This window comes from Lissotriton vulgaris, chromosome 10 (genome assembly GCF_964263255.1).
Source record: "Lissotriton vulgaris chromosome 10, aLisVul1.2, whole genome shotgun sequence".
In the NCBI taxonomy this organism is placed as follows: domain Eukaryota; kingdom Metazoa; phylum Chordata; class Amphibia; order Caudata; family Salamandridae; genus Lissotriton; species Lissotriton vulgaris.
In genome coordinates this window covers 366,922,664-366,937,001 of record NC_141698.1, presented here as the reverse complement: position 1 = coordinate 366,937,001, position 14,338 = coordinate 366,922,664, and the positions used below count along the sequence as shown (strand labels likewise).

At 48.7% G+C, this 14,338-nt stretch overlaps 1 protein-coding gene across 3 annotated transcripts in view; it reads left to right on the top strand.

Annotated features, from left to right (window-relative positions):
- CAPN15 (calpain 15) overlaps nt 1-14,338 on the top strand; it is a 374,161-nt gene that overhangs the window by 271,596 nt on the left and 88,227 nt on the right. For all 3 annotated transcript variants that reach the window (XM_086941170.1, XM_086941172.1, XM_086941171.1), the window contains one exon: nt 8,106-8,289. In XM_086941170.1, coding sequence (XP_086797296.1) covers nt 8,106-8,289 — 184 coding nt within the window. The remainder of the gene's footprint in view (nt 1-8,105; nt 8,290-14,338) is intronic.

The window sequence follows — 14,338 nt, the reverse complement described above, 5'->3', positions numbered from 1 at the left end:
CCCTCTAGCATCCTTGTTTTAAAAAAACGTCTCCTTGGGGTGTATAAATCTCCTGCGCATGTGTTTAACATCACTAGAGAGGCCCATTGGGGCCTACGTATCTGTGCCTTGTGACACTGGCTGGGTCTTGGATTTCCAGAAGGAACACCCCGATTATTCCTTTAGAAAGAAACTTCCATTGTCACCAGAATTTCCCTTCACCCTCTAGCAGGTATCCTGGGTGCTGAATACTGGGGCTGCAGCTCCAGTTGCAGTGCTGGTTCTCAGTCAAACCAACCATCCAGCTTGGTTGTGATCCAGTGCTACCCCCACAGCAGTCCTAAGTCCTAGTCAGAGGAAACTGTGCTTGCAACTGCTGGAGATTACTGCATTGTGGTATGGGAGTAGGATGCACTATTCACCTCCAGGACAAATCTCAACAGTATCAGAAAATAGGGCATCTGACAAAGGGCCTCTTCTTATTGATGTGGCCTCTGAGGGAACTCCTTTAGTTATCAGACTGAGTGGTGACAGCCAAAGTTAAAAAGAAATTGCCGCAAACCATTGTACGGTACTTTGTAGAGAATTGTACCTAGCTCTCTATGAGCTTTAGACCAGTTCATAGAAGTCTTTCAGCCAATCTCTTCACCTGTGGGTCACCTTTGTCTTGTGGGAAGTCTAGAATTTGAATTGAAAATGAAATGGCAGTGGCGAGGTAGACAAGATGGTCACATTTATTCTGCAGATCACTAAAGCTGATAATCAGAGCTTCTTGATCGATGTTTTCCATTACCTTTTGAAGGAACACTCATAATTTGTGTAACTCTTCAATATGTACTTGGGGTGCTTCACAGACCTAATCCACAAGCACTCAAATGTACTTTGTGCCTCTGTTGTATGGCCAAACCTATCAGCACCATCTAGACTTAATAGATGTGTCTGTTGCCTATCCGGTACAGCTTGCTTGATTGACGAAGTCAGCCCAAATTATATGCAAGAACAATTTTTTCAAGCCTTAGTTTATGCGTGAAAACATTCCTGGTACAAATACTTTCATCACAGCATTGCTGAGCCATCTTGGATTTATTAAGTATGAAAAACATCAATAGGAATGAATTTGATAACATCGAGAGGGAGCATCTCTGGACTTGCCACTTTGACCAACCACCATTTAGCATTCCTGATCCAACAACTATATGCAGACACAACATCGCAGATGTAATGAGGAACACATGGCCAATTCTCTGGAAAACATTTTATACCACACATGGAGTCAAACAACATTGTCCCTGTGCCTACTTCTGTTCATTATCTACCTCCATTATCTCTTAGATTTCCTCCAGTTGGCATCAGGGGACGGTGTTAAGATTTGCAACTGCAGAACAAACATACTTATCTTTAAAGATGACTCCTAATTTTGGTAACAACTGCAAACACCCTGCAGAACTGCTAACCCCAGTAGTCGCTTATTGAAGGGACAAGCTAATTCAGATAAACCATGTGAATGTTAAAACCTAAATTATGTCCTGAAGCCACAAAACAAAAAAGGCAATTTGGAAAGATTCATAATATAAAATAATGAATTGTAGAAGGTGGCTACCTTCTCCTGATTGGAAATTTGGATCACCACCTCCGAACTAGAAAGCTCACCTTAGAAATTCACAGGGAAAAGAAAGATTGAATTTAAGGACATTGCCAGATGCACACACTGTTTTGGCGGTGGCGTGGTGCAGGCAAAGACTGACGCCACCCTTCTCTAAAATGCAATGGTCTGGGTAGCCAAAGGCCTCGACATTGTCAAGCCACGGAGAGAACCCGTTAGAATAAGATGCTGCCCTTTCTTCAGCCCTATCCTACTATAATCCCAGTGACTGATTGCATTATTATGAACAGTGGGCATCTTGAGATTTGCAGCCAAAAGAAGCAGAGCAAAAACAACCCAACTAATTAATGAGTTCTGCAAAGAGGGGTTTGCTGCAAGGCAACTTACAGAGAAGAGAAGGTGCTTTATCGCAGCAGAAGCTGACCAATCTCTGCTCTAGAAGGAAATATTTCTGGCCTCTGATGCTGGCCAGAACACCCATTGCACTTAAAAGCTACCTAAGCACAGCTTTCTGCATGTGCTGAGTGGCAGGAGAGAATAATGCAAGTCAAAGGCATTGGTTGTTTAGAAATCTTTGAGATCTCTGTAGTAGAGCAAATGTATTGCAAAATAACCTTTTCTCTCTGGCAAAAACTATCCTACTGGAAGCTATTTCTCATAACATAAAATAGGGACATGCCTTTTGCGATGCTTCCCCTAGCCCAAACCGAAGCAAAAGCCCTGTGGTAGTGTCTTGTTCTAGTGCCCATGTTCCAGCAGGAGGGAGGCCCTAAGGAGCAATCACAAACTTGCTCACAAATGATCAAGAGGAATTGACTTGCCCATTATTTGGAAACTAGTTTCTAGACTTGTTATAGCAAGTTGACCCTCGGGACAAGGAATAATAGGAATTAGGAGCTCAGGATTGCACAGCATTGGCTATAATAGCACAATCTCTTGGACACTGGCAGAACATCAGAATGGAAGCACAGGGAGACTGCAGCTCCCCATTAGTGTGCAAACAAAAGTTATGTTATGTTATCGGGGGTCTTATATAGCGTTCGGCTACTTGGAGAGAGTGTCCCGGCGTTATACAGATCTGTAGAGGTATGACCGAGAATGCACATGCAATTATTGTCCAAACAACCAGGTCTTAAGCCCCTTCCTAAAGGACAACAGGTTGTCTAATTTCCTGAGAGAAAGGGGCAGTTTGTTCCAAAGTTGAGGAGCCAACAGTCTGTATGAATGACCTCCAATGCACGCTCGTTTAGTTGCAGGGACAATGGCCAAAGCTTGAGAGGCGGAACGAAGAGATCTAGAGGGAAGATAAAACTGCACTCTTTTCCTTAAATAAACAGCACCAATGCCGTGCAGAGATTTGAAGGCCATAATAAGAGTCTTGAAATAAATACGTTTGCGCACTGGCAGCCAATGAAGTGAATTCAGAAGAGCTGAGCTATGAGCCCTATGGCGAAGGCCAAAAATGGCCCTTGCTGCCGAATTCTGTACAGATTGGAGGCGCGTGAGAAGGTATTCCGGAAGGCCCAGATAAAGTACATTGGCATAATCCAGCCTAGAGCCGATCAACGCCTGAACCGTAATCCTCCTATGGCCATGGAAAAGAAAGGGAAGAAATTTCCTGAGGGTTCGTAAAAGGCCAAAACATTGGCCGACTACGCCAAGAACCTGGGGTTTAAGAGTTAGGCCGTTATTGACTTTTACACCCAGATTTTTTGCCAAAGAAGTGGCTGATGATGGAGGGTAAATGTCGGTAGGCCACCACGATTTCCAGTGGGCGTCAGGGGAACAGCCCAAAAAAAGGATCTCTGACTTATCAGAGTTGCATCTTAACTGGTTCAATTGAAACCAAGAAAAAACAGCCTCGAGGCAGCTCCTGATGGTATCACCGGCGAAATCAGTGTTCTTCTCGCAGGTAAAAAGAAGCTTCGTTTCGTCGGCGTAGGACACAATCCGAGCTCCATGAGACTCCACCAAGTCTTCCTGAGGAGACAGATAAATAGTAAAGAGAGTGGGGCTCAACACCGAACCCTGTGGAACTCCCACCTCCAACGGAGGAACGGTAGCCGAGAAAGGGTGTGCTCAAATCGATTGTCGGCGACCCAACAAGAAAGACTCAAACCAGTTGAATACCGTCCCTCTCAGTCCAATCTCCCGGAGTCTTGAAAGAAGACGTCCGTGAGGGATGGTATCAAAGGCCGCCGACAGATCGAGTAGAACCAGCATCGCCCTTCCTCCGCCATCCAGAACCTCCTTTATTGACTCTGTGACTTCCAATAATGCAGTCTCTGTACTCAAGTTTGAGCAAAAACCCGATTGAGTATGATGGAGAATATCTCGGGTTTCAAGAAAGTTTGAGAGAGTGAAGTGGACATGTTTTTCCACAATTTTGGCAATAGCAGAGAGCAACGAAATCGGTCTGTAGTTAGAATGTTCCAGGGGGCCTAAATTGGCTTTTTTTAATAATGAAAGAATGTGCGCCATTTTCCATGCACTGGGAACAGTGCCGGTTTCGAGAGAGGCATTGAGGAGCTGATTGATGAGGAGATTGATAATATGTGCCAACTTGGCCAAGAATTTAGCAGGGCAAGGATCTGATGGAGATCCAGACTTTAATTTCGATCATAGATCCAGTGACATTTGTGGGGTTAACGGAGGAAAAAGTGAAAGCGTGTGACTCTCCGGAAGGAAACACCTTACGGGGAGATTTAAGCCAAAATCTCTTGTAGAATCGATAGGCACAAAGAGGCCTGGATGCTTATGATCTTATTAGCAAAAAAATAGCCAGTTGTTTAATCCATAACTCTGTGGGAGAGAATTTCGACATTAAAGAGGCAGGGGAGGTGAATTCCTTGACTAATACAACAATTTCTTTGCTAGTATTAGCAGCGGATTATATTCTTTTAGAGAGGTAAGATTTTTTTCTCTATGACAATAGCCCTATGATATCCTTTAATAAGATCCTTGTATGTCTGTTTTAAAGGAGCATCATAGCTTTTGCGCCATGCTCTTTCGGCTTTCTTACAGCGCCTTCTGGTCTCATGGAGCGCTGGAGTGAACCAAGGGGCCGAGGCACAAAAAGGGTCTCGTTTAGACTGAGTAGAGAGGGGTACTATCTCGTCAAGACACAGCTTAAGCCAAGATTGAAAAAGAGCCAAATCATTGGCCAACTCTCCAGTGAACTGGCAGGGATGGGAAGCAAGAGATTGCTCCAGCATGTCAACTGTGACACGATGATAAGGGCGAGAGGCCGTAGACTGTGAACCTACGCCAACACTGGCCGCTTTAGAAATGCTCAGGATGTCAAAATTTAATAAGTAGTGATCGGTCCAGATCAGGGGTAAGGGAGGGAAAGAGATAATGGGAATTAAAGAGAGCCACCAATTCAACCATTAACGCTGGTGCCAACATTGGAAACCGAGCAGATCGTTTTTATCAGACACCAAGTCCCATCACCTTCCACCTAGACCTCAACAATACGCCCAATCAAACCTGACGCATATCCCAATATGATGATGTGAACAATGTTGATGACCAAGACCAATATGACGAAGGCAACATGCTTGAGGAACTTCAGGATGGCAATGGTCTGGATACATCCTGAATATTGGCCTCACATCCCAGACACAGGCCATAGCAATGGACACATGTGCTGCCTTCTTCATGGTGATCAAAAGGGCAATAGAGGTTTTCGATCTTATTTTACTCACGTCTGAGATGAAAACTAATGTACTCACTGAGGACTTTAACTTTGGACAAACCAGCCAAGAACCCTTATTACCCTTTAATAGAGCCCTGAATGATGTCCTAGTGAGCCCTTGTTCCAAACCAGGATGTTGCCCCCAACCCACCTACCCCCCCTGAAGACCGCTTACCTCAAGTAGTCGTAATACATCTCCAGGTGATAGAACATCCCAAAAATGTCAACATGTCTGCTATCAAAATGCCAATCTTACCTGATCCTTTCACAACGTCTCACCATCATCAAAGCCATCCTGGATATGGTGCTTTTGAGTCTTTCCTCCGCTTCAGCGAGTCCAGGACATTTAGGCTATGATACTGATGTTTTAGCCCTTGACCTAGGTCTCAGTGAGTGAGGAACTGATCCTCTTGGCCTCCTGCATCCTACTTGTGGACCACGCCAGGAGGCACATATGAGTTCTGTAGTAGGATCTGCAGTCTCACAGTGCTGAGCACCAACGAGACTTGTCAAAGTCCATCCAGGTGTCAAAGGAGATTGTGAAAGAACTACATTGGTGGCTGCTTGACTGTAATTGGACCAGTCTCAGAGCCCTCTCCCTACCCAACCCAGAGCTGAAGGTTGTGACGAATGCTTAATTTCTGGCTTGCAGAGGCCATCTGGGTGAGGTGGAAATCAGAAGTCTCTGATCCTTGGTAGAGACTCGCCTCCACACCAATTTGTTGTAATTATGAGGTTTTCACTCTGCAATTACATAGTTCTTCTCTACCATCAAAGAGGAACAGGCACAGGTTCTCTTGGAAAGCAGTACTGTTGTGGCAACAAATAGAGTGCCATGGGGTTGTGGGTCATATGCCAAGTAGCTGCTTGATCATGGCACCTCCCTCGTCACCTAGCACCTGAAAGGATTTTTAAATGTCGAGGTGCACAAACTCATCCGAATTTGCTTGGTGGATCACAAGTGGCAATTACACACGGAGGTGGCACAGGGAATTTTCAAAAAATGGGTAGAACCCCTGGCTCATCGGATTCACCATCGAACCACCACCAGAATGCGCATAGTGTCTAAGCGTTTGCGTGTAAGAGCTACCAAGGTTGCTCACTCGGACACTCCTTCCACCGACATTGGAGGTCAGAACTCCTGTACACCTTTCCATCCATGTTCCACCTTTCCACAATACTGAAAAATATCAAAAAAGATAGGGCCAAGCAGTGCTTAATTTGGGGACAAATAAGTGCCAGGGCTCTTGTCAGGAGGCACTGCAGCTTGCACAAAAGATTGCCCCTTTCAGTGCTGCCAATGATAGCACCAGCACAACTACTAACTTTCACACTTCTACAAGTGTGACAGTTCAGATGAATGCAGGCCCCAAAACTATAAAATTGGCTTGCGTGGCAGGTAATAGTCATTTTTAATATATATTAAATTCATAAACAACTGGTAAATTAGCCAAACATGATACCACGAGGCAGACATTCACAAGCACCGGTTTTGATAATTAAGAGCTGGTGCCGAGCACCAGAAACAACCGGCTCAAATTAAGCAAGTCATCTTAATAGCCGTGATGTCTAAAAAGTCTACTTTGTGGCGGCTGGCAGAGCATGTGAAGGAGAGTCCGCATAGCCCATTCCTACTCGTGCACTCAGGTTATTGAGCTGTTATGTTTGTACTAGTTGATTCAATGCCCATTAGATTCCAAATGTTAGACTATTGTTCTGATTTGTTGCCTTTGCCTCCAATTGTGAAGCGCTCTGATATCCTTCGGGATCAAGTTTGCGCTATATAAATCTTTATAAATAAATAAATAAATAAATAGCTACACACTGGGAAGGAGGATGTGGTACCCAGAGCTTCTGGCCATAAACACATGTCCTCTAATCTGTCTGCCCCTTAGGGTGTATCTCCTGTCGCAGCATCAAGGTCTAGTTCTCCCCCCCGAGCTTACGCAATCACCAGCTCCATACGTGGAAATTGTACGCCAATAGTATATGGCGTTTGACCTTCCGCCTGAAGTGGTTGGTGTTACCCTGGCAGCCAGGCATTCATTCACCAAGACTATATGATGGATACTGGGAGAAGTTACTTACCTGATGGTAATGCCTTTTCTAGTGGAGACTTTATTTAACCGCAGATTCTCCACCAGCCTGCTCTCCTCCCCATTCTGTGGAATGGTCTCATTCAATCCTTTAAAAAGATTCTACATCCGAAGGTCAGCAAACTGCTTTATTCTGATTTCAATGGCTCTGCATCCAATGGCACAGACCGAGATTAGAAAGAAACTGGTGTTAGCACACTAGCGTTGGTGCACATATGGGACCCCGACGTCACATCCAGGGTGGGATGGATCCGGCTTGGAGCCATACTACACCACCTCCCAACGCACAAGAGTTTTTGGTGCCTGGGGAAAATCACAATGTGAGGAATCTGTGGTTAGATAAAGTCTCCATCAGAAAAGGCGTTACTGAAGGTAACTAGTTTGTTCTTTACATTATTTAAGCATTTTGTTATGATGCCCCTGCAGTAGTTTAATCCTCAACTAAATGTATTACACAATTCCATCTGCATTGAAATGTTCAGAAAGCTGCCTTACAGTCCAATAAAAACAATTTGTGTAATTCATTCGGGTCACTTCTTTGTGATTTCTAAGTTAAATAGATTACCACTCTGGGAGGTCGAGAACTTGCTGTCCAAGGCCCTTTTGCTCCAAACCTTCTGTGCTTATCCAGTTGTGTAACAGAAGTGGGCCTAACTATTGTGAGCATGGGCGCCCTTACAGCTTTGCATATCTCATGTTACTCTTTTAACTTTCCTTGCCCCCCATATAGGTTTCTGAGTGCCCTGGCAGTACTGGCAGAGCGACCTGAGCTGGTGGAGCGAGTTATGATCACGCGGGACCGTTGCCCAGAGGGCGCCTATCAGGTGCGGCTCTGCAAGGATGGCACCTGGACCACGGTGCTAGTGGATGACATGCTGCCCTGTGACGAGGCTGGCTACCTCCTCTTCTCTCAGGTCAGTGCCTCCTCTTGAGGTCCACTTGTTTTCCACACAGCCATCAGACACAGTCCCATCATTTTGAATCCACAACTAGAAGATAGTATAACATTACATAAACATGTCATAGTAAAACTGTGAACTGAAATCTGGTATTTAAATTAAATGTTGCTTTAGATTGCATTACATGAAAATATATGTAATGAAGTTTTAAAATTAAACACATAGTTTTATTGACTGAACATAAATCAAATGTGTGTTTGCTAAAAATCCACAAGTATAATTTAAGCATCCAGGCTTGTGAATGGAAAGGGGTCTTCTTGTTGGGTTCCTGTGGTCAGCGAGTATGACCGCAGTGTTTTTTAGTGATGTTTCAAACATGCAACAGCACGAGACATAGAAGTGATGAGAGTTGAGATGTGGTATCCTTTCTCATCTCAACTGTTCACTTCTCCCTGCAGCTCAGGCTGGTCGCCTCCACTGCTCCATGGCTCTGTGGTACCCCTAGTCCTTCCTTTCTGAGCTCTGTTATGCACCCCCTTGTGGTTTTTAAGCACTGCTTCAGCCTTGCCCTTGGCTCAGCTGCTAGAATGGCCATGGGAATAACCACTATCCCAGTCTTTAAATTGGCATCAGGTTGAACTGGCCTATATGGCAATCTGACCGTATGAGATGGGCTGGTCTGGCAGCTTAGTATCTGTGCTGTTTTGTGGCTGGTTGACTCTGTTTTATGGTCTGGTATGCTGTGTTTTTACTGTTAATTTCCCTAATATTACCTCAAACATTGCAGCAAGCACAAATGCATGCAGTCTCCCATTCCATCTAAACATCCTATTCGGTGTGCCTTTACAAGTTCAACATTGTCCTAATTTGTAGAACTTGGAACACTTTTTTTTAGCTGTCTGATTCGCTAATGGGGGCCACTTTTATTTTGTTGCTGGCCTGCTTTCTGTCAGAGTCCAACCCTGGTGTTGTGGTGCTAAACGACTGAGTCTTCTGGCTCCAGCAAAAAGAATGGCGTTTGTAGACGACTCTTCAGATCCACTTAAGTGGGCACCAATCTGAGTGCTGTGGGCACCAATCTGAGTGCTGTTGGCACTCCTTTAGTAACCCAAACTGGAATTGTAGGCAACCACACATGCATGGATGAGTGTCTCAGCAAAACTCCTACTTCCATTCCCTCTGCCGTTCCTGTTGTGGTTTGAACCTTGCACTGCTACTTCAGTTTTTGTCGTGCACCTAGTCTTTCTGTTGGCGAAGGTTGGACTTGTATGCCCCTGCTGTACCAGTCTTATGTTGTAGATGAGCTTTGCAAATAACTTTTTATTACACAAAGGCCACAAGAATTGGCTCATTCTACTGGACTTCTCTCATTCCATCATCATCAGGCGCCTACTCTCCGCTGGATCTGCCCCTTCTTAGCGGATAGAGCTGATTCTGTCAGACTGCCCCCTCACTCCTCTAAAGCCCAAAATCAATATTCATGTTTCCACCACACCCTCTTCAACGTATACATGGTCGCTCTGGCCAACATCACCCGTGCACACATCAACATCCAGATACTGATGACACACAACTCGTACTTTCCTTCTTAGACAAGACCGCCAAAAAATAACAAGTGACCGAAGTTGCTAACTGGATGAAAGCCAAGTGTCTCAAGCTCAACAGTGACAACACAGAAGTAGTGATCTTTGGCATTAGAAACCCCTCCATGCTAGTCGGACTAGTGGCCTGCTGAACTCAACCCACACCCAGCACCCATGTCAAGATCCTCGGAATAATCTACAGCAAACTGGACATGGCTGCACAAGTCAACGATGTCATTGCATCCTATTTCCACACCCTGAAGATGCTGAGGAAGATCTTCAAATATCTCCCAAACAACACTAGAAGAACTCTTGCTCACACCCTAATCCCTAGCAAGTTGAACAGAAACATTCTCTATAACCGGGATCACTAAGCAGCTTACCAGAAGATCACAAACCGTTCAGAACATGACAGGCAGACTCACCCTAAAACACCCACACAGAACTTACATCACACTACACCTCAGGGAGCTCCACTGGGTCCCAATGCACAAATGCGCTCCTTTCAAATTCATCACACACACACAAGCTGATAGAGACTACTAGCCGCAGATTCCTTCATGTAGAATTATCCCCAGGCGTGAGACTGGATCCGGAAACCTTTTGCCACAGTATCCCTGCACGCCGGGGGCTGGGCAAGACCACGCGACTCCGCCCAGGCGTCGTCCACGTACGTGACGTCAGCGAGGTCACATAAGCCCCACCCCGGCGCGCCAATGTCAGTTTTGTCCTTCTCTGCTTGCAACGCGGATCCTGTCTTGCTACTGGCCTGTTTTGGGGCCCATTTTTCTTCATCATTGTCTCTTCTTTTGGTAGAACAGTGTGCGAATGCCTTCGGGCGCCAAGACTTGCACGTCATGTGGGCGTCTTATGTCGGCGACTGCCCTAACCTCATTTGTATGTGGTGTTTGCGGAAAGGATCATGGCACCATGGATTGTGAGGCGTGCCAACAGTTGAAGCCGAAGTGGCGGCAGGTGTGCCGGATGAAACTACTCTCAGCGCGTCTCTACAGGTCGACCTCCTCCCGTCGATCAGCCTCAGCAGACTGCTTCAGATACGGCCGCAGTCGTCTGCCTTGTCCTTCTCCGATGTCGCGTGAGCGTCGCTCCCTGGTGGCTAAGTGTCATAGTTTGTTCCCGGGAGGCTGGGTTTCGGCCTGCTGGGGGCGTGGACTCTCCGCAGGTGATGCGGCCCCTAGTGTCCTCCTATCCACTGTTTCATGGTGATGGGGCGTTGAGAGTCCAGATGGAGACATACGCGATGGCTTTGCAGGTCTCGCTGGCTTCTCCTCCTTCCCTCCTGGGGCGTCAGCGGATCCCTTGCCTTGCGCGGGGCCCTCCGCTGCGGCGGCTCCGGCCCCGGCGCCGACTGGTTCGGATCCAGGCTTGGAGTATGTGGTGCTATTGGTGTGCGGCTCCTCCGGGCTCACTCCTTCAGACCATGGTGTCTCTGCCTCGCCGCAAACTCCCGCAGGAGTTCCTCTGGTGTCGTGGGAGGTCGCCGGGGCTCGGGTCACATCCCGGAGCCCCTCTCGGTCCTTTGACAAGGTGGTTCTGTCTAAGGCCGAGGTGACGCTTCTACGGCCCAGCAGTTGCTGGACCGGGCGGCGCCACAGGGGTCGGTGGACCATCCCCATCCCGCTCTGGGTTGAGGCTCGACGGGGACCCTTGCCCTCCTCCGGGACTTTCTCGTCCCACCACGCAGGCGCCTGTCTGGGGGGGAGGTCGAGTCGGTGCCGTTCCGACGCTGCCCCTTGTCCACTTCGGATCCGGCCCGCTCCGGTTCCTTGCACGGTGTGGTTTTGAGGGCCCTATCCGGCGTCTCTTTGGCGCCGGGTGGTGTTACCGTCCTGCCTCAGGCGGTGGACTCGACGGCTCATGACAGGCATCAAGTTGCGAATTAGTCTTCAGACGCTCCCTCTTCTCTGGAGGCTGGCAGCATATTGGTGTCATCCTCCCCCGAGACTGGCCGCTGTGTGGTGTCTATTTTACCGGCATCGTCGAAGGGTGGCTCCCAGCCTTTTCTGAGGCCAAGGTGTTCGTCGGAGGAGCGGCAGGTTCACCATTCCTCGGCTCCTTCTGACTTCCAGGTCTGGCCCATGCCCGTTCCGCTTGGCTTCAGGGACGGCTGCCTTAGTCTGCAGCCGTCGCCCACGGAGGAGTTGCTTTCTCCGCCGTGGGGCCCTAGGGAGGCGGGTACGGCCTTTGCTCACGCGGTGACCACGGCTGTGGGGATTCTGCGCATGGGTGACCCGGTTGCTCATTTCCCGGCGGACCATCTCTTGTAGGTTCTCCACCAGGGCTCTGGTGGGAGGGAGATCTTGCTTTCCTTTGAGGCTTCACTCCTTTCTTCCCTGACGGGGGCGTGGAGGCGTCCTGCCTCAGGGGATCCGGTGCCTCAACACCTTCTGCACCGGCACCTTCCGGCGCCCCTAGAGCCTGCGTCCCTCCCTCCACCCCTCTGCCGCCAGTCCACTTTTGCGGACTGCTTTTTCCTCCCTGCCGCCACTGTTGACTCCGCCGTCCCGAGAGGCCCGCTGGCTGGACTCTTGGGGGCGCAACATGTTTGCCTCGACCAGCGCTGCCCTGTGGGCCCTTAACACCTTGTGTGTACTGGCTAGGGACTCCTCTTGTTTGTGGGACTCTGCTGAGTCTCTGGGATCCTCAGCTTCTCAAGAGACTGTTCAGGTGGACTTACAGCATCATGCGTTGGATGACCGGGAGCTAGCAGCATTTATTCTCCACTCCGCTCTGGACATCTCGGAGGTGCTGGGCCGGGCCATGGCTTCCTCAGTCGCCCTCCGTCGCCATGCTTTTGTTTCGGGGCGGCGTGTTCCCCAAAAATATTTGGGAGTGGCTCATTGATCTTCCATTTGAAGGTAGCCTGTTCCATCCCTCGGGTGACTCTACCATCCAAAGGTTCCTGGCAGGGCTAGGTCCCCCTCCTCCTGCTCCTTATCTTCCTCCTCCTCCTCCTTCTTCCCCTCCTCAGTGACTGCGGAGTTGAGCTGGTTCTGGTCCTTCTTGGGACGGTCGTTCTTGCTGTAGAGTGTGTTTTCTGGCCATTGAGTCCTCCTTGCTAGGACCTTAGCATTGTTGGCTGCTGGATGGCCCTTTGTTCACTGTGTGTGTTTTTTGCTGGAACTGTTACACAGACTTGGCTCTGAGATTAGGCCTTATGTGTTTTTCTTTTGGTCTGCTTGTCAAGCCTTTCGCACTGGTGTTTTCCCTGTGCCTTTTTTGTTTTTTCCTTTGCTGAGGAAGTTCTTCCAAAGAGGGTTCCCCATGTCTTGGGACTTAGCGTACACTATGTGTTGTAGTGGTAGCTGTTATATAGCTTGCGCTCTGCTGGGGAGTCTGGTGGCCTTTGGGTGCCTGTTCTCCGTGGCGTTTAGGTATGTTGCTTTGCTTCTTGAGGTCGTGTGCGTGGCCCATCGTGGTGGTGTCAAGCCATTTCCTCACCTCCCTGCTCCCGTCCTGCGGGCTGGGATGATTCTGTGCTCTTCCCTATAAGGCGTCGCCACCTAGTCTTCCAGGGGCCCTGGGCTGTTTTTTCTTGCTTGTGGCGGCTATGTCTGTTGGTGCCACACTGGCTAGCCTGTTGCCTTCCATCTGGGTAGACTAGCCTTCTTTTCCTAGTTTCCTTGGGCCCTCTGGGATCTCTCCCTGGCTTTGGATGGAAGCTTTCTTGCCTTGGAGGGGTGTGGGGTACTTCCGCCTCTCTGGCCTTGCCCTTGGTTCCTCTATCGTGAGTGTGAGGGCCTCCTCTTCTTTCTTCTTCCTCCATTCCTCTAGGGTTAGTGGTGTTCTGCTTGTGGGTGCTCCCCTTGCCTGGGAAGTGCCGGGTTACTTGACCGGCCCAAGGGTCTGGTCCCCTGTGAGACCCTCTGTCCTGTCATGGCTGGTAGGTCCTTCGCAGTCCCTCCTTCCCCGTGGGTATTGCTAGAGTATCTATTCTGCATGAAGGAATCTGCGGCTAGTAGTCTCTATCAGATGTACGAGTTACTTACGTTCGGTAACGATTTATCTGGAAGAGACGATTCTAGCCGCAGTTTCCTATTCGGCCCACCCTTCCTCCCTGTTCTGTGAGGACCCTTAGGTTGGTTGGCACTCGCCTCCTGGTGGGGGCTGTGTCTCTTGTGAGTGCATTCTTTCCGTCTTCTTGCTGTTCCTTCCTCCTCTTTGGTTCGCTGGAGGATGGGGCTATAGTTCTCCTGTGCCCCGCTACTCTGGCTGCTCCAAGTTTTTTGGGGGGTGGGGGGGTTGCCTTCAATTTCTGCCCTCCCCTCCCTCCTCTTGCTGCTAGGGGTCCCTGCCCCTCTGCTGTCCTCTGTGTTGGGGTCATCTGGCCGTGTCTTGCCCTTGTCCCTTGGGGTATGGTTGCCCTCTGTGCTGGGGTGGCTTGGAGGGTTGTTGTTGTTCCTGTCTGTTCTGGGGCGGGCTCCCCTTCCCCTCTCCGGGTGAGGGTTGTAAGCCTGCTA